The sequence below is a fragment of the Biomphalaria glabrata genome, chromosome 7 (genome assembly GCF_947242115.1).
Source record: "Biomphalaria glabrata chromosome 7, xgBioGlab47.1, whole genome shotgun sequence".
In the NCBI taxonomy this organism is placed as follows: Eukaryota; Metazoa; Mollusca; class Gastropoda; family Planorbidae; genus Biomphalaria; species Biomphalaria glabrata.
This window is the reverse complement of record NC_074717.1, coordinates 33,157,581-33,178,771: the sequence shown is the minus strand read 5'-3', so window position 1 is coordinate 33,178,771 and position 21,191 is coordinate 33,157,581. Positions and strand designations below refer to the sequence as shown.

The following is a 21,191-nucleotide window of genomic DNA, read 5'->3' as shown; positions in this document are numbered from 1 at the left end:
GGATATGCATGTGTAGAATATAAAAAACTTGTCTTCGAGTCCGAAGATTATCAAGGAATGCAGTATTCACGCGGCTACACAGCCCCAGCTGCGCCCTACATATTTTGCCATAACCAGAGTAAACATAATCAACCATTGTCTGTTGGTGGTCGATTTAGACTCTCTAAGTCTGTTCTCGACATTGAATTTTCTTTTGGGATCAAATGAGTATCCTGCGGCCTATGTGAGTGATCTACAGCTGTCTCGTTCTGAAGCCGACTGCAACAAAAGGTGCTCTCTTTTAAGTCAGTTAAAGCAAGTTGTACATATATTGTTGTACATTGTTATATTCTAATGTTATGATGAAAACACACTAGAAATGTTTGTATATATTTTATTTATACGACTATCGTAACAAAACAATCGCATCGTAAAAGATAATGGAACATTTTAGTTGTCTCTGTCATGTGTCATACAATATGACACCAGAATGACAACATCAATCTGTGAAACTCGTCAAAATAAATTTAGCATAAGTCTTTCATTCAGCCTTAAAACAAAAACATACACAACACCTATATCTATCTATTTATTTATTTATCTATTTATTTATTTTCTCTATTTATCTATCATCTTCCAAAGTGCGGAAGTGTTTAGTTTTATTTTTACTGGAAATACTTACAATACATTTATCAAGAAAATGACTGTTCTCAAGTGATTTCCCCACAAGGTGGACTACACTTGACCTGACAGTAACCATGGGGGGGGGGGATTGGGACTTAAGAAAACTTACTGAATGCTGTAGACCTGTGACTTTAAGAAGTCCTAAATGTTCCCTGTTGGTGTACTATTCTACAACTACATTGCTTTATTTAAAAAAAACACTGGATCCTGGTAGTGTGAGAATAAACCAAATAACTATTCATGTCATTGATTTAAAAGGGAGGAGATTGGGCGTTGGCTGCTATGTAAAGGGAGGGACTGAATTCATCTGATTTCGTGGAATCTAAGGAGACCTGGAGAGACAAAACTACGAATTTAATGTATGGTGGACCCAATACACAGAGAAACGTACAATTAAGTGAAATATTATGTAAATGTAAAAAAAAAATTCTAACAGAATGAATCCTAAATATATAATTTTATAACATTCAATCCCGCAAAAACAATTAGATTAAGTGTCTAATGAGCATTGAATCGTTGACTATTTTAAGTTCCTTCATGAAACCAAGATTCTGGAAGAAATGGAAAGAAAAAGTTGTTCGATAAAAATGTCAAGGCCAACCACGAGCTAAAATGATCTGAACTGTAACGTACTTCAGTTCTTTCACATCTGCAGGCTGGCTGACAGACGTCAGAATGAAAAGGAAAGACAAAACAAAAAGGACACATATGTGTATGACATTTAACAGACTCCACACAAGTGTAGGACACTCAACAGACTTCACACAAATGTAGGATCCATGACAGACTTCATGAAAAGAGACAGTAGCGACTCCAGACACAACGTTAAACACAAGACACTAAAAAGCAGGCCAAGTCTTCCGGTCAGTGTGTCCGATCACAACTCTGTGTGCACGTGTTTGTGCAAGATGACCGTGTCAGCTTTGTCTTCTTCTTTCAACTGTTGCTCTTTCGGCTGCGACTTCTTGGCATCTTTTGGTCTTGTCTTCTTTTCCTCAGCGTAAAGTTTGTCCAAGTTCTTAAAAAAGATGAGAATGTTCCTCTGTCTCTTCAAGTTTTCCTCTGTCTTGGTGGAGGTCTCTGTAGAGCAAATATCATGTTCAAAAATATCATGTTCAATACTTTTCAGATGAGAATAAAAGACTGTAGAAGGTTAGGATGAAGGAAATAAAGATTGAGAGAGAGAGAGAGATAGAGAGAGAAGAGAGAGATAGAGAGAAGAGAGAGAGAGAGAGATGTTCAAATTATTTTTAAACAGAGAAAACAATTTTTTTTATTTCTTGACCTGAACTAATCTCCTGTTATTTCTTTAAGCTAGATAATATTGAGAATGGCAATGTCTTCGATTCTGAAGATTAAAGATGAGTGTAGTGTTTCAAATGATTTTGGCTAAATACTTTATTTACATGACATGATTTCTACACACACTATCTTCTAGCCAGCTTTTCCGCTGTTTAGCTGTAGGCAATCAGTGAGTGTCATGGAAAAGTAGCGTGCCATATCTAGCTGCTCTACTTTGGTATGGAGGATGTTGGTTACGCTGGATTGTTGAGGTCTCGGGGTCTGTCTGAGGTGGAATGAGTTGGGACATTCAAATAAAAGTTATAGAACTATCCTGTTCGGCTTATGGTTAGTTCAAAGCAAGCGTCCACTCGCTCAGTAAATGTTTATGTATTCTTCCTGCGCTCAGCTATCATAGTTGATAAGTTAAAATTTTTCAATGCTTTCAGATCTGTAGGCTAACATGCAATGCTTACAAAGCGCAAATTCATGCCACTAAAGAGCTTCTCATAATGACACAAAGATAAAGGCACATTCCTCATCCCATATGCTAGGACTAATTTGTACAAATACTCCTTCTTCCCTAGTGCTATTAGAGCATGAAATGGATAGCCTGAGCTAGCCAGGAAAACCAGTGAATTTAAGTCTTTGGTTAATATGCATGACTGAATACATGACGCGTAGCACGTAATCATCTTCTTTTGGAAGTAACGTCTGTATTACATAAGATAAGATAAGAATGACTCCTGCATAAATCATCTACAACAGTAGGCTACTCATGTAATGTTGAATCTAACATTCTATTGTAGTATGTCTGTAAACTATAGATCTACATAAAGTAAAAAAAAAAGTAAAGTTTCCCTTTCAGACCTTGTGATCAATAGGGCAGATAATGCAAAGGTCATCTGTTTCTGTGGCCTACGGTTAACAAGGACGTCATGTGGCCAGCACAACGACCAACCGCCTTTACTTTTCCCCAACTAATGTCAGGTACTAATTAGAGCAGGGTGGACTTAAAGGCGTCCTAAAGACCCCGACGATAAAAATTCCAGTCTTCACCAGGATTCGAACCCGGTGTTATGGATTGTGTGTGTGTTTGTATGGTGATGGTGATTGGTTGTGAATAAGTCAAGATAAGTGGCATTGTCAAGTCATTAGTCTAAGTTAGGACAGACAACTCAAGACGTGAGATTATAAGGTTGTGTTATTGAAGTGAGTTTGATGTGGGAATAAAGCAACAACATTATTACTAAAACCTAGTACAATTATTTTATGTCATATTGTGTTGGTTTTGTCTATATTATAATAACTGTTATACTTAGTGCACAGCGAAATTATTCAATGCATTTCAAGTTTTTATTAGTTAAGATAAATTGCGCCTACAGCCGTTTAGTTGTCTACCCGCAGTTTTGTGCTATGTCAACGATTCTAGTAATAAAAACAAGCAAAATATACGATATTATTTAAAAAAACAAACAAAGCTTATACAGGGAAATAACCGCTCAATTATTGCCATTTTTATCAATACTGCAGTATTTATTTCATGTTTTTCTATAATAAAACAAATTAATTAATTATCACTAATTAATTTTAAAAAATGGATTAATTTGTTTATTGATTCATGTGTTGTCATCGACAATAAATAATTGCGTAAAGTTTATACTTGATCCGACAATGGGAAGTGGAAAAATAAAGGTGTAAAAGAATCAAGACAGACAGACAGCCAGACCGACAGACCGAGCTAATATAAGCTTTCTAAAACAAAATAAAACACGCCTGCATTCGTGGTTATCCTACTACTTTAAAAACAAAAAGGGAAACAAAACATGAACACCACTAAGCAGACGAGACGCGATTCAAAGAACGTCTTCACCTGTTAATGGAGAAACATTGTTAAGTGTTACCAAGGAGGTAGGGAACATTTCCCCAGGTGTTCTGGAGACCTGTTGCTCTGAAGAGAGGTGCACCTCTAAGGGGGAGGTTTATTGACGCGATGGAGGTTTATGTTTACGTCTGCCTCTGAGTTGTCTACATCGTAAAGTCTGTAATCTGGCTTTGAAGGTCACTAACTACTCCACCACACCATCCCACGCATTAACACAGTAGGTAGCAGGACCGAAAGAAAAAAAAAATTCTATATATAGATAAGTATAAATTTGGTACGTCCAAAACCCGAAATGGGTCAACCTTGGAAATGTCCACCTGATTGGTAAAGGACCCAAGGCCAACTTTCACTGGACTTGCCAGGTTTTCGGTACACGTTGTTTTTCCCTTGTCACTGTTTGGATTCAGCAGTTAGACACACATACACAAATAAATACATTTCTATACAGGCACACACAAATACGTTTTATATTCAGGCACACACACACACAAATACGTTTTATATATATACTTTTTTATATACTGTGACTTAAGATCTGAGTAAAAGGTTAAATATAAAAATACTGTTTATTTTGAGTAGAATTGCACCAATCATTTTGAATCTATCATAAATCTACACCATCGCCTAAGTTACTCTCCAGGTCATGCGACTTGTCTACGTCTCTTATCTTACATGTTGACAAGAAGCTGACTAGTGCTTTTTGTTTTTGGAAAAGGGGGGTGAGAGCACCGATCACGCGCTACTATATCTCTCAATATTGCAAGGCTTTTCTCCTGTTAGATTTGTATATTTTCCATATAACATAAAATTAAGAAATTACGATTGAATTTATTGCTTAATTTTTTTTTAAATTGATTCCTGTGTTGTGTTAGTGAATAAATGAGTGCGTGTGTGACGTTTCAACTTGCTCCATGACTAGGGACTGGGAGAAATTACGTGTACAAGAGTTGGACCAGACAAACAGATACAGTTTGATACAATCCAAGTAAACAAAAGAAAATAGGAGATCACCTAAGATGTGGACAACAGTATGGACATCTCGAGCTATAACATAACAACAACTAATGTTGCTATGTTTGTTTTTGTCCCACTGTCTCTCAATCTTGAGAATGGTTATTCCCCCCCCCCTTTTTCCCCCGTGAGATGTATAAAAGTAAAAAGTTTGAACATGTTTTTTTCTCCCAGTTCGCATTCTCGAATCACTTTTAAACTTTGCACATTTATTCATTGTACCTGACAATACACGAATCAATCAAAAAGTGAACCAATTAGTTAATTAATTACTGGGGATTAATTATTGTGTTTGATATCTAAATAAGGGGAATAAATGCTACTTAAAGGAAGATGTGTATGGGTATGTGCATATGGATTCAATCCCCTAGTTACGTTATGACACACCTTCTCTACCACTTTCTACGCTCGGATACAATTGAAATTTTGCATATTTATTCATATGCAATGGCAATACACGAATCAATAATTAATTTATTAGCACGAATTAATTAAAATTGTTTTATATAGCAGAAAGGTAGCTAAACCCTGCCATCATTAGATAAATGGCAGTATTTAGCGGTTCTTTCCCTTAGGTAAGCTATGTTTTATTTTAAAGTAATTTTTTTTTTCTATTGCTTGTTTTTAATATTCTAAAACAGATTGGGCTTTGGACAAGATGGCTTAGATCAATGTCAATTTAATATTCACCTTCTCATAGATCTTTGGCTGGGAAAACAGTATTCACGAATTGTTAGAAATATTTTAATATTAGAAACCAAGGCTATTTTCAAGTTGATTCAACCAATAGCCAAGTGTTTTACTGAGACCAGTGCAGTATGTCTTCAACACGGTCATTGGATGCCTAATAATGTGTTGAAGGGAAGAAGATCTTAAAGATTTGTTAATACACACGAGTGGCCAGAGGCGTATCACAGGATATAAGAAAAGGGGGAATTGGGACGTAGAAACATATGGAGTGTGTGTGTGTGAGTGTATTTTAGGGAGAGGGGGTGGACGAACCGAACTTAGCTCCTGGCACTCTTCTCGACCTTAGTCCAAGATGCCATTGAGTTTAATGACAAAAAGTTCACTAAATTAGAGAGAGCGGGAAAAAAAAAGGGAAACAGGTTGACAGGTTAAAAATAGATGTAGAAGTCTGGCGTAAATATTGACGGAACAGAATCTAAAGTGCTTGTTTATAACCCAGGAGGGGTTGAGCTCTGACAGAGTCCGTGAGGGTTGATGCTTGTGAGTCTGTTTGAGCTGTGCGTGTGTGTGTGTGTGTGGAAAGATGACTGTGAACATGTGTGTGTGTGTGTGCGTGTGAGCATATGCTGCCAATAAAAATGGATTTCTGTGTGTGTGTGTTTTGTGTGGAGATGGAAGCCAACTAAGGCTAATGCCATTGAATGGTATGCCTTACATGTGGGAGAATGTGGGGGCAAATACAAATTTCACGTGACACAATTCTTCTCGAGGGAATGGTTTGTACTGTCAATTATGAGGCATATGTTGTTTTTTTCTAAGATTGAAATGTATGCAGTGCTTTTTTTGTGACGATACGCACCGGCACCTTTTTCAATGTAGGGAATAATTATTACTTTTATTGTATTGTAACGTTTATTAATTTATTAGTAGTTAAAAGTTAGGCAATCCATCACCGAGTACTAGTGTTAATTCTTTTTTCTTTTTAAGAAAAAGAGCAGTGGATGTATGTATCATACTCTTGGGTGAAGTACAGATAGTTATGTATATAAACATTACTGTCGATAGTCTGATGATTATTTGAAAACATGTGTAGGTAATATCTTGAAAGAATTCACTTCATGAAAAGTACACTAGTGAGTACTATATAAACAAAGTACTTTATACAACATGAGGACTCTGTGAATTCAGCATTTTTATTTTTTTTTTTGGATGGACACGCTCTTTTTTTTCTCTATTTATTTATCTGTCAAGTTATCTCCCTCGACAAGGGCGATGACATGTGCAAAAAGGAAAAGTGAATCTTCTTACACGGTTACCTCTCTTACTTTGTTTGTTTTTAATTCTTAACAGGTAGTTTTTAAATTGTTATCAGCATCTGTGTGTGGAAAAAGAGAGAGAGATACAGACAGAGAAAGGGAGAGAGAGAGAAAGAGAAAGAGAGAGAGAGAGAGAACGAGTCAGAGAGAGAGAGAGAGAGAGGATTTAGAAAGCTTAGCGATGTAATCTGTCAGCTTTTTCTCTTGGACTCGAAGATGTCTGAGTAAATATGTTGGTCTAAAGATTGAAAAAGTGTAGTTAGGTCAGAGGTTCTCAAACGATTCTCACTGACGATTGTTAACCAGTCTAGATAGATCAATGAATGCAAATAGTTCGTGTTTTCATCTTGTCATTTATCCCTTGTTGTTAACAAACAAAGAAAAGCGATCTCGTTAGCTGACAGGAAGTTTGCTGCGTTTTGAAACTACTGACCACTTTCACACACACTCACAGACTCAACTACTGACCACTTTCACACACACTCACAGACTCAACTACTGACCACTTTCACACACACTCACAGACTCAACTACTGACCACTTTCACACACACTCACAGACTCAACTACTGACCACTTTCACACACACTCACAGACTCAACTACTGACCACTTTCACACACACTCACAGACTCAACTACTGACTACTTTCACACATACTCACAGACTCAACTACTGACCACTTTCACACAAACTCACAGACTCAACTACTGACCACTTTCACACAAACTCACAGATTCAACTACTGACCACTTTCACACAAACTCACAGATTCAACTACTGACCACTTTAACAAATCTCACAGATTGTTGATTATTTTGTGTTTGGTAAGGCTAATCCTAGCGACATAGTTGCTTTCTCTGTGTTTGGTAAGGCTAATCCTAGGGACCTAATTGATTGTTACCTTGATGTCCAAACAGAGTGTCCTCAATACCATGAATCAGATCGTTCACCACAGTCACACGACCTGATATGGCGATACTGTCTATGATGTACTGATAGAACTCCACTAACCTAAGAGAAGGAAATATTCAATTAATGATCAACAGAACTGATACAATGAGATAATGACGTTACATTTCTTGTCATGTCTACTATTTACCTTATCTATTAGCATTCCAGTTGTTACATTTTATAAGCTCTTTCGTTTGTTACACAAAATAATTTCATTATGGATCACCGGATACGCCAAAAAGCTAGCTATTTATAGTTTTTCCGCCATGTAGGACAGGGGCGCATCTTATCTCCCTTTCTCTTCCCACTAGCCATCGACTACATAATGAGGAGAGCAATGAATCAGACTGACTTTGGTATTTCATGGCGTGAACAACTCCGATTGACGGACTTGGACTTCGCCGATGACGTTGCGAGTGGGATGTAAGGCAAAGGGTGCCCCCGTCAGATTTGGCGAGTCACAGCTTGAAGAGTTGGACAAGTTCACGTACCTTGGCAGCATCATGACAAACGATTGGGATGCCTATCACGATATAGAATGCCGAATAGGAAAGGCATGGAGCATTTTCCAAAGGCTTCAGCCTATTTGGACAAACAAAGCCATTAGTCTTGAGACTTAAGTACACCTTCTTTACACAATTGACATCCCAGCAGTAACATATGCATGTGAAACATGGAAGTCAGCTGCCAAAATTGAGAATAGACTAAATGTGGCTCAACAAAAATGGCTGAGACGGATTTTGGGAGTCAGTTAAACAGATCGGGTCTCAAACAAGGAAAGCCTATGCCGAACCGGGAGTCGAACATTTAGTGAGGTTGTGACAGAGCGTCGCGTTTGCGGGACATGTTCTCCAACAAAATGAATTACGCACACCAAGAGTTGCGATGACGTGGAGGCCAATACGAGGAAAACGCAAACAGGGACGTCCTGGTACAACTTGGCGCCACACCTTCATGGAGGACCTCAGAACAGTGGACACTAGGTTGGAAGGGGCTTCAGACATTGCCAGTGACAGATCTTTGTGGAGACAGCTTGCCGCCCAAAGCACCGAACGGCGTGGGAGGACTAAGTAAGTCTCAGTAAGTCTTTCTCTCTGACCTCAAACTTATATCAAATCAATGGGTAACTAACTAGCGGGAATAAGGGAGACTTGAGAGCAAGACCAACTGCCAAGCGTGACCTATGTATTAAAAGTTATAGCACAGTTCTTTTTTAGTTAGTTGGCAACAGAGAAGTTCAATTCAGCGTCCTTGAACTTGATTTGGTGAAATCGTGAAAATCTCCAATTACAAGAGTTGATTATCATACATTTTGCACATATGAAACTACCACTTCAAATAAGCACGTGAAAAAAAAGTAAAATAAATGAAATTACTAAATAAAAAAAAAGGTGGGTAAAAGTAACAAACTTGTCCCTGAGTGCTGAAATCGGAGCCAGTCTTATGCCACTGCAATCTATGCGGCCGCAGTGGGCCCCGCACTTCCATAGGCCGCGCGCGAATTCTAGGTGTAAATTATTAAATTAAACCATTTTAACGTATTATTGAAGGGTACCTGTAATTCTGAAATTGCAAAATATACACACACAAAAAGTCACGAAAATCTCCTGTAGGACCGGCCCTGGCTGAAATAGTGTGATTATTTCTATTATTGTTAAAATCTAAGTCGTACTTATAGACTATTTTAACAAGCACTTGGAAAATATGAGAAAATTTTGAAAGTTTTATTCAAATTCATAAATTCTGCCAGTTTAACTTTTTATGTTAATTATATATTGTTCATTTTTATTTCAAAAACTTTTTAAGAAATGTGAGAAACAAAAAAAGACGTGTTTCAGGATCATAGAGAGAAAAAGATGGACTGGAATCTATTTCAGATTTAGAAAATGAACGGAGATACAGTTTGCGCGATAAATTCCCATGTACTAACTAAGTATGTTGTTCCAGAGGGGGCGTTAAGTGACGCAGAGTGTTGGCGTGGCAATAGATGTCTTTGACAGACTGACAGACTATAATCTTCAGCTGTCAGACGCCAATAGGAAAACCCATAATATCCGTGACCTAAATTCAACAAGAGGTTTTTATCTGACAGCTTTCTGGCATACAACTTAACACCGAATTGTGAGCAATTATTGTGAATCTAGTCGGCCTCCTTCGCCTAGTTATTTAGCCTAGGTCAAGGTCGATACTCACTCTTGCTGACGTGGGTCCAGAGAGTCTCTCAGCTTGGTCAACTCGTTGGTAACGTTTTTCTGGTGAGCAAGAAAAAAAAGATGAGATGTAAAGTATTTCTTACTGTGACAAGACAACACAAAGATGGGAACTAGAATTTGTCGTGTGAGGACCATTGTACATTGAATGCTCTTCGAGTTTCTTTAGACAGGACATAATAAAACACACCTTCAAATTGTATTTAAATAATATTTAGTACAGGTTGTTTTTTTATTTTGAAACTGTCTTTCCATCTAGTCTCATTTGAAAGATGACTTCAGTTTGAGTCCCAGACTCTACAGAAAGTTAAATAGATGCTTGACCAAATGATCGATCTAAATTTGTCCATTTAGATTTTTATCAGACAAATGTGTTTATAAGTTATGTAGAAAAATAGTTATATGAGTATTACTGGAATGTAAAGTACACTGGTTGGTTTAGTTCAAATCCCTACTGGTTAATGACGTAAAAGCGGCGAATCTTTGAGATGACAACAAGAACACTTCTGGACTAGTTCGTTACAAATAACCCTTACCTCAGACTATTCATAGTTCATAGTCAATAATCTTTTATCTTTCTTCTGCGCCAACTCATTGGTAAAACGACTCTGAGATCTAGTTCACTTTTGATTACTTTCTTATCGTATCTAAAGATTTTGGATACGCCAGAAATGCCCATAGAGGATAATGTTATCTTATTTTTTTTTACCTACCCAATGACTGTTACCCCCAAAGTCCCCCACTCCTTTTGCCAAAAATAAAATGACAACAGATTTGTACTCCCACCAGGTCGTAATGTTTAGAAAAGAAAAAAATCCTACAACAGAGAGTCACCTTGAGAAATGTATATTCATGGCGGTAACTGGCGTGACAGAAGATTTCATTACAAAAAGACAAATCTCTAAGTTTCAGCTGTTAGGAACTGTTATGAACTAGACGAGAGTAACGAGAAGTCATACATCGAAGACGTCATAAGATTGAAACCAATGTCTACAGTAACTGTGGTGAACGTTTTAGCGATTTTTTCAAGTCCAGGATTCTAGAATATTGTTTTGAAAGAAATACATACAATTTGTGAACACGCGAAGGAATTGTTTCTTAAATATGTTATAGCGTAGGAAGTAGTAGACAATCAGAGGAGTTGTGTCTATACACAGGGCACTTTGATAGGATATTAGCCTACAAGACTTCAGTACATTGTACACATATAGTGGTAGAGAGGATATTAGCCAACAAGACTTCAGTACAATGTACACATATACTGGTAGAGATGGTATTAGCCTACACGACTTCAGTACATTGTACACATCTAGTGGTAGAGATGGTATTAGCCTACAAGACTTCAGTACCTTGTAGATATTTAGTGATAGAGATGGTATTAGCCTACAAGACTTCAGTACATTGTACACATCTAGTGGTAGAGATGGTATTAGCCTACAAGACTTCAGTACATTGTACACATTTAGTGGTAGAGATGGTATTAGCCTACAAGATTTCAGTACATTGTACACATTTAGTGGTAGAGAGGATATTAGCCTACAAGACTTCAGTACATTGTACACATTTAGTGGTAGAGATGGTATTAGCCTACAAGACTTCAGTACATTGTACACATTTAGTGGTAGAGATGGTATTAGCCTACAAGACTTCAGTACATTGTACACATCTAGTGGTAGAGAGGATATTAGCCTACAAGACTTCAGTACATTGTACACATTTAGTGATGGAGATGATTATATTAGGTGCATTCGGCAGAATGTTATTTACACAAAACTAATGAGGCGTTTGTCCAAGTTTACACTAAACAAAATGTTTAAAATAAAGTTATAAAAAAATCAAGTTCCAATTTTAAAATTCCGGGAAGTTTTACAAAAATTTCAGAGACGTTTTGACATATTGTTGTAAAAATCTTTCCTACAAGCAGAAAAACTTTCTTGACTTATTGATTATAGAAATTTGACAGTTTTTAATTTGACAGTTTTTAATTTGACAGTTTTTAATTTGACAGTTTAAAATTTTTAGTTTTTTTTTCTGTACTGTAATATGAAATAAATGTTGAAGTTTTCCTCCACAAGATAACCTCATGTGATTAAAAGTCGATCTAAATGAATAGATTTTTTTTCGTCATTATTACAAAAATTTTAGCAACTCACTCTGTCTGTTTGTCTGTCTGCGTATCTGTCTGTGTGTCTCTCTGGTGCAATTTGTACGCGCTATTTCTCCCATACCCAATCTTGGATCATTTCGCAAAATTATATTTTTGTACCAAACATAACAAGAATCAAGTGAAGAAAAAAAAATTAATTAACTATTAATAATTATTTTGTGTTTGGTGACGAAGAAGGGAAAGAAATTGTACTTGACAGATGTGGCGGCATATGCTGAATTTTCCGTTTATAGCGTGAAGCTGTGAGTCTCGGAGCCTCAAGATTTGAAGCAGGAAGAGTGGCCAGGGCGAAAGAGCGCAAAACCAACAAAAAGCTGAGAGAAGAAGCAGGCCTGTCTGCAACTGACCAAACTAACCCATGCCACGTATGCGGCCGGCTTTTTAAATCGAGGATTAGACTTTAAGGCATCTTCGAGTCCTAGGAAATGAGAAATGTGCTCAGCTTCAATCACGAAGGAGGAACTATAGAGTGTATTGACTTGAAGTGGCTTGAGTCTTTGAGTTCGACTTCAAGTGTTAAAACTTTTTTTGTAATGCATTGAAAAAGCGATCACGGAAACGTTCACATAAATACACTCCTCCTTCCTTTCTTTTCCAACTGGTCCAGACAATCGATATTATCATAGTGCATTGAGAAAGTGATAGGATAACAGCGCAATGAGAAAGTGATAGGATCATAGTGCAATGAGAAAGCGATAGGATCATAGTGCATTGAGACAAGTGATAGGATCATAGTGCATTGAGAAAGTGATAGGATCATAGTGCAATGAGAAAGTGATAGGATCATAGTGCAATGAGAAAGTGATAGGATCATAGTGCAATGAGAAAGTGATAGGATCATAGTGCAATGAGAAAGTGATAGGATCATAGTGCAATGAGAAAGTGATAGGATCATAGAGCATTGAGAAAGTGATAGGATCATAGCGCAATGAGAAAGTGATAGCATCATAGTGCAATGAGAAAGTGATAGGATCATAGTGCAATGAGAAAGTGATAGGGTCATAGTGCATTGAGAAAGTGATAGGATCATAGTGCAATGAGAAAGTGATAGGATCACAGTGCAATGAGAAAGTGATAGGATCATAGTGCAATGAGAAAGTGATAGGATCATAGTGCAATGAGAAAGTGATAGGCTCATAGTGCAATGAGAAAGTGATAGGATCATAGTGCAATGAGAAAGTGATAGGGTCATAGTGCAATGAGAAAGTGATAGGATCATAGTGCAATGAGAAAGTGATAGGATCATAGTGCAATGAGAAAGTGATAGGATCATAGTGCAATGAGAAAGTGATAGGATCATAGTGCAATGAGAAAGTGATAGGATCACAGTGCAATGAGAAAGTGATAGGATCATAGAGCATTGAGAAAGTGATAGGATCATAGTGCAATGAGAAAGTGATAGGATCATAGTGCAATGAGAAAGTGATAGGATCATAGTGCAATGAGAAAGTGATAGGATCATAGTGCAATGAGAAAGTGATAGGATCATAGTGCAATGAGAAAGTGATAGGATCCGGGGTCTCGGGTTTGTATCCTGATGTAGACTGAAGATGTTTAATTAAAGATCTTTGAGCGCCTCTGAGTCTACCCAGTCCTAAAGGGTACCTGAAATGAGCAGAGTAAAAGTAAAGGCGGTTGATCATTGTGCTGGTCACGTAAGACTCTCGTTAACCGTGGGCCACAGAAACAGATGACCTTCACATCATCTGCCCTATAGATCGCAAGGTCTGAAAGGGAAACTTTACTTTTTCTATACACAGAAACACTTGCAATGATACATACAAGATTTTTGTAGTGAATAAAATTATTCTGTTTGTAAAGTTGCTTCATTGTACCAGCGTAGACAATTGGTCCATTATGAGTTAGATCGTATTCATTCTAACAACGTAGACAATTGGTCTATTATTAATGGAGCGTGTTCAGAGTATTTCGAAGCGATTTTTTCTTCCACGACGACTCTCCGGTGAGTACCCGACAAAAACACCTAAAGATACCCGTCTCAAAGGTGAGCACGTCTGCCCAAGTGCTTTCTCACGTCAGGAGTGCCATGTCAGTTTGGCAGACCCGTAGAGTGGCGGCAGGAATATGGGTCACATAAACCAGCTATCTCCTGGTTTAACCACAGAACGATTTTTTTTTATGAGTCTTATTAATGCCATAAAATGGGAGTGTTTATGAACAGTCAAGAGATGCTGCCAGATTTATGACTCGGAAACAGGGAGAGAACGAGATGCAGTTGATATTGTTCATGTGTCAGCTTATTCAGAGAATCAAAGACGACAGTATTACACGAATATTTCATAGTGTTGTTCTCTCAATCAGAGGCAAGATATTTTGTTTTGTAAAGAGATAGCATGTCTGTGACAGTCTGTCTGTATGTATCAAAGACCGCAGCACAAACAAAGAGATAAGAAACAGGATCACAGCGGCGATTGGGCTCCACGATGACCTGCTAACCAATGTAAAAAAAAAAAACAACGCAAAACTAAATCTTTATGGCCTTATCACGTCCTCAGGGCTAGCAAAAACCTTCCTGCAAGGAACAGTACAAGGAAAAAGAAGAGACAAAGAGAGAGATGGACAGGCCTTTAATTTAAGAAATTCTATCCAAGGCAAAAGACAGAAGAAATTGTGAACAACAGTCGTGGTACCCCAACGGGTCATCAGACTCAGGGAAAAGTGAAGGTGAATTTTAAAAATATTTTTTTTTCCTATATCAATTCACTAATTTTAATTTTAAAAAAAAGAGCGAAAATAGAATTCATGGAAACAAGAACGGGGAGTTTACCCCCCTTAGAGATATTTGAAAAGCAAAGTACCAAAGCTCCTATGTTTGAATCTAGTTGGTTGGGGTAAGGAAGAGATATCAATAATAAAGGCTGGGTGTGAGTGAGGATTAAACAGAGATGACTGTATTCGAAGGTTTCCAAGAGCTCAGCACAATTAAGTTTCAATCGTCAATGTAACCCATTGCAAGAGTTCATCCCCAGATCACAATGAAGCGCAACGTAAGTGACCTTTAGTCTGTAGGTCATTGACTGAATTACCTGATGAGAGTGTGTCAAAATAGCCAAATATACTTCTAAAGACTAAGGTTATTATATTTTAAACATGTAAAACAGTCAAACCCAGAGCTTTCACAGTGTGGCCAAATAGCTAGAAATGTTGTTTTTTTCCAAAGATAGATAGATATATATATAAATTGTCAGATTTCTAGATGAAATCGTTAGAGCCGTTTTCGACCGTCAAGTGTCTGGGTTCCAGTGTCCACCCATGAAGTGTTTGTAAGTTGATAGAGGAAAATAAAAAATATATTTTATGTTGAACTTGTACAGTTAGGTTAAGATTTTTAAATATATATATCGGCAAGGGGGGAGTACTTTACCTATATTTGCGGTAAAGGAGTGTACTCATAGTTGAAAGGTCAAGTGTCACAATGAATAAATGACAGGAGTATTGATATATGTTTAGTTTTTCATGGAGACTTTAATTGGCACGCTTAGCAGATGCTATAGTTTAAGATGCTAGTTAGTGGTATATACACTGGTGTCTGCTACTTAGTGATGTATGCACTGGTGTCTGCTAGTTAGTGATGTATACACTGGTGTCTGCTAGTTAGTTCTGTATACACTGGTGTCTGCTAGTTAGTGATGTATACACTGGTGTCTGCTAGTTAGTGATGTATACACTGGTGTCTGCTAGTTAGTGGTATATACACTGGTGTCTGCTAGTTAGTGGTGTATACACTGGTGTCTGCTAGTTAGTGCTGTATACACTGGTGTCTGCTAGTTAGTGCTGTATACACTGGTGTCTGCTAGTTAGTGATGTATACACTGGTGTCTGCTAGTTAGTGATGTATACACTGGTGTCTGCTAGTTAGTGCTGTATACACTGGTGTCTGCTAGTTAGTGATGTATACACTGGTGTCTGATAGTTAGTGATGTATACACTGGTGTCTGATAGTTAGTGATGTATACACTGGTGTCTGCTAGTTAGTGCTGTATACACTGGTGTCTGCTAGTTAGTGCTGTATACACTGGTGTCTGCTAGTTAGTGCTGTATACACTGGTGTCTGCTAGCTAGTGCTGTATACACTGGTGTCTGCTAGTTAGTGATGTATACACTGGTGTCTGCTAGTTAGTGATGTATACACTGGTGTCTGCTAGTTAGTGCTGTATACACTGGTGTCTGCTTTAGCCCTTCAGTCATCAGTTACATTTCTTTATTTTAAAAAAAGGGGAGATAATCAAAGCTTGTTTGTAATGCTAGTTAGTGGACCTATTAGAACAGCGACGAAATGTTTGTTTAGATGCGGGCTGGTTGTCTGCACTTGGTAGTTTTACAAAGCCAGAAATAAAAGACAACTACTGTGATTACATAACTTAGAGACTAGGGTCACGCTGACATGTTTATGGCGTACGTAAGAGTTGTCTGAGCCTGATAGTGTCAGGGCTTCCTTAATGATGGTGTGGGGGTCGCTAAGAGAATGTGTCTGTGGTGAGAGACAAGCTACGTTTGGGAACCACTGACCTGGGCAATACCATCTCATTCTCTGCTTACGTCTGTAGATATACATTCTCCTTTCTTTCTTTCTTCTAACCATTCCTCTCTCTCTCTCTCTCTCTCTCTCTCTCTCTCTCTCTCTTTCTCTCTCTCTCTCTCTCTCTCTCTCTCACTTTTCAGTTCCTCTAAGCCACTCTCTTTCTATCTTTTTCTTTCTTTTTTTTTTGTTTGTTTTTTTTATTTTCTTTTTTAATCTTTTCTTCCCTAAGTCTCTCTCTCTCTCTCTCTTTTCTTTTGTTTTCAATTCCATTCCATTTCTCTATTACTTTCTACATTAGTTTCTTTATTTCTTTAATATCCATTTTTTTAAACCCTGCCTCTCTCTCTCTCTTTCTCTTTCTCTCTCTCTCTCTCTCACCCAATCTCTTCTGCTCTCTCGTTTTCTGTATTAAACTTTCTCTAGTTCTTTCCATTTCCACTTTCTTTCTTCCCGTTCTCTCTATCTCACCCACACTCTCTCTCTTTTTCTCACTTGCCCTCTCTATCTTTTTTTTCGCTACTCTCATTTATGTTACTCTAATTCTCTTTTATTTTATCTCTTCTTCTATCTTCCTTCTCTTTTCCTCTCTTTCCTTTTTTTCTTTTCCTTTTTTTTCTTTTCCCATCTCATTCGTCTCTCTCTCTCACTGTCTTTTTTTTTTTCTGTATAATATTTGTATGAACTAGAGATTAACAAATAACAAAAATATACAAGAAACCTTTACGGTAAGAATAACAACAGCAAAGTAGCAGACGTACGGCTAGGTAGCAATGAAATGTTTACATCCAGTCTTTCATGACTTCTATAATTCTCTGTGAGATTCATTTATGAGTAAATCAGTAAATTTCAAGTTCAACTAGATCTTTACTCTTGACTTCTCAACACTTTAGACTTTATGATCTAAGAATTTAGACTTTATGATCTAAGAATTTAGACTTTATGATCTAAGAATTTAGACTATATGATCTAAGAATTTAGACTTTATGATCTAAGAATTTAGACTATATGATCTAAGAATTTAGACTACATGATCTAAGAATTTAGACTTTATGATCAAAGAATTTAGACTATATGATCTAAGAATTTAGACTACATGATCTAAGAATTTAGACTACATGATCTAAGAATTTAGACTATATGATCTAAGAATTTAGACTTTATGATCTAAGAATTTAGACTTTATGATCTAAGAATTTAGACTATATGATCTAAGAACTTAGACTACATGATCTAAGAATTTAGACTACATGATCTAAGAATTTAGACTATATGATCTAAGAATTTAGACTTTATGATCTAAGAATTTAGACTTTATGATCTAAGAATTTAGACTATATGATCTAAGAATTTAGACTACATGATCTAAGAATTTAGACTACATGATCTAAGAATTTAGACTATATGATCTAAGAATTTAGACTACATGATCTAAGAATTTAGACTTTATGATCTAAGAATTTAGACTTTATGATCTAAGAATTTAGACTATATGATCTAAGAATTTAGACTACATGATCTAAGAATTTAGACTTTATGATCTAAGAATTTAGACTTTATGATCTAAGAATTTAGACTATATGATCTAAGAATTTAGACTACATGATCTAAGAATTTAGACTTTATGATCAAAGAATTTAGACTATATGATCTAAGAATTTAGACTTTATGATCTAAGAATTTAGACTTTATGATCTAAGAATTTAGACTTTATGATCTGCGTTATTTTTTTTTATCTGAACCACACAATTTCTCTTTCATTTGTAAACTCATCAAGAGGACATAACTGCTCAAATATTTACTAACTAATCTATTCATCTGGAAAATGCATCAAATAGTTTTCATATTTGTTCAAAAAAAAAACGTTGCACTTACAAAAACGTCTTGTTGACCTTCAGCCAGACCTTCAAAATTGTTTTGTATAATGTCGTCTGCTTCTGGCAACCTTCCGGCCTGCAAATCAAGGGAAATAAGAATTGTTGTTTTATTCCGACTCATGTCTAAACAAAAGTTTTAGTAGAGTGACGTCATTTTGTTTACCTTAACTGACAGAAAGGAATGCACTCTTTCAACAAACCCTTGTTCATTTATCTGATGGACATTTACATTTTGATCTTATCACCAAAACTGTTTTTTTCGACAGACTATTTCCCTTTATCGGAAATTACGTCAGAGAATTGAGCATTACATTTCTTGAACTAGCGGACGAGATAAAAGTAAAGTTACCTTTCAAAATGTGTGATCTATGGGGGTAACTAATGTTAAGGTCATCAGTTTCTATGGCCGACGGATAAGGAGAGTGTCGTTTGGCCAGCACAACGACTAACCATTTTTACTTCCCAAACCTAAGTCAGTTGGTAAGAGTTGGGTGGACTCAGGGGCGTCCGAAATACAGCGAAGTTCAACTCCCTACTCTTCATTAGGATTCGAGCAGATTTACCCCCTTGGCCTTCATATGACATGGCATAACAGATGTTATATTTAAACATATAATTCAATTGATCAGATGTTTATTTAGAAACTATTGATTAATTAATAATTGTGTTTATATATAGCTCCTCTTTTGTGATTGAAGATGAGCACATTTCTCATTTGCTACGGACTCGAAGATGAGCACATTTCTCATTTGCTACGGACTCGAAGATGAGCACATTTCTCATTTGCTACGGACTCGAAGATGACTGTAAAGTCCGATCCTCGCTTTACAAAAGCCGTCCGCATACGTGGCATGGATGGGTTTGGTCATTTGCAGATAGGCCTGATTCTTCTCTCAGCTTTTTGTTGGTTCGGCGCTCTTCAACGCTGGCCACTCTTCTTGCTTCAAATCTCGAGACTCCGAGACTCACAGCTTCACGCCATGAGGAGCGATCGAGAGCTAGAGCTTCCCAGCCGTGAATGTCGATATCGTATTCCTTGAAGGAGCTCTTGAGTGTGTCTTTATAGCGCTTGTATTGACCTCCCTGGGAGCGCCTTCCTGCACACAACTTCCCGTACAGAAATCGTTTTGGAAGGCGATTGTCTGGAATGCAGACTACATGTCCCGCCCATCGAAGATTTCTGTGCCTGGTATGTGGTCGGACCAACGCACCTTATGGATACTCCTTAGACAGCGTAGGTGGAAGTTTAACTTTTTGATGTGGCGGGAATATAGGGTCCAGGACTGATGCATATAGGAGTGACGGGAGAACTACAGCACTGTAGACTTTCAGTTTTGTGATTTTGACAGCTGTCAGCTTCTTGTTCGAATGATGCTACCCACCCATTAGGCCAGCGGGCATTGTATAATAGATTAATTATTTATTGATACATCTATATAGAACTAAATATAGATTTCTGATTTAGAAATCTTAAGATCTAGTCTAGATCTAGAATGCAGATGTAAATGTAATCTCTGTTAGAATTACTTTAAAATATAAGCAACGCTTAGATAATCGAAAAATAAACCTAAGCAACTATACATTTAATAAAGAAAACTCATCAGTACACCACGGCTGATTCTGCCATGTGTTTTTTACTCCAATATATAGCTAAATTTAAATATATATATTTTTTTTAAATATTATAACGGTCAAACCAGAGTTTTCCCCGTGTGGCCAACGAGCTATTAACTATTTTCTCAGTGATGTACTGTTAAACTCTAGGAAAACCGTTAGAGCCTATTTTGAGATCGGCATCTCCACCTTCCAGGAAGTGCTGACTTGAATAGAGGTTTTGTAACAAAATAAAGAATGCTTTTTGATACATTCTTGCATCTACAGTTTCTTCACGATCATTTAATGACTGTTATATTTTGTCTTATGTTTGCTATACTCTCCCAGGTCAAACAAAAAAGCTTACGTCTGCCAGCATTGATCCATCCTGGTCTCTGTTCAGACCGGTTCTTTCGTTGACAAATTGGACCAACACCTCGTCAGAGAGAACGCCTCCAAACTGTTGGAATACACAAATACATTTAGCGAAAGGTTAGTTAAATAAAGAGTCCCATACCAAAAAGACTATAGACTCTATTTTGTACAAGATGTAACTTATAACTTTTTTTTTTACTATTACAGACATACTACTTAAAGTACTGTACAGACTTGGGAGAAGTCTGAGACTCATTATTTATATATTCATTGAAAAACAATACAAAAACAAGAAAAAAAAATACATTTTTTAAAAAAAAAACAATACCTCTTTTTAGCAACTTTTAGATTAGAGGGATTATATTTCTCTTAATTACTAATGAATATTACATTTAAAAAAAAATAGAACATTTTTAGCCCGTTCCATCCCCCCACCCCACCCCGGTAAGGAGTCCTGGTTAAGCGAATGTATAGTTCTGCTAAACTTTACAGTATTCTAATAAGGGGTGTATATCACTTAATTTGAGCAATAAAAGTTTTGAATGACTATTTATGTATTCTTTGATGCCCTAACCCTAACCCAGACACATGTGACTAGCTTTCTCGTTCTCTTGTTGGTTACTCTTTGGAG

General features: G+C 37.0%; 1 protein-coding gene across 1 annotated transcript in view; it reads right to left on the bottom strand.

Moving 5' to 3' along the window:
* Nucleotides 1-357: 357 nt before the first annotated feature.
* The window catches only part of LOC129927400 (uncharacterized), a 35,988-nt gene continuing 15,154 nt past the window's right edge, over nucleotides 358-21,191 (bottom strand). Inside the window, exons 9-13 of the mRNA XM_056036325.1 lie at nucleotides 20,553-20,645; nucleotides 18,591-18,668; nucleotides 9,992-10,050; nucleotides 7,749-7,858; nucleotides 358-1,743 (exon numbers count right to left, since the gene is read on the bottom strand). Coding sequence (XP_055892300.1) covers nucleotides 1,541-1,743; nucleotides 7,749-7,858; nucleotides 9,992-10,050; nucleotides 18,591-18,668; nucleotides 20,553-20,645 — 543 coding nt within the window. The 3' untranslated portion in view covers nucleotides 358-1,540. The remainder of the gene's footprint in view (nucleotides 1,744-7,748; nucleotides 7,859-9,991; nucleotides 10,051-18,590; nucleotides 18,669-20,552; nucleotides 20,646-21,191) is intronic.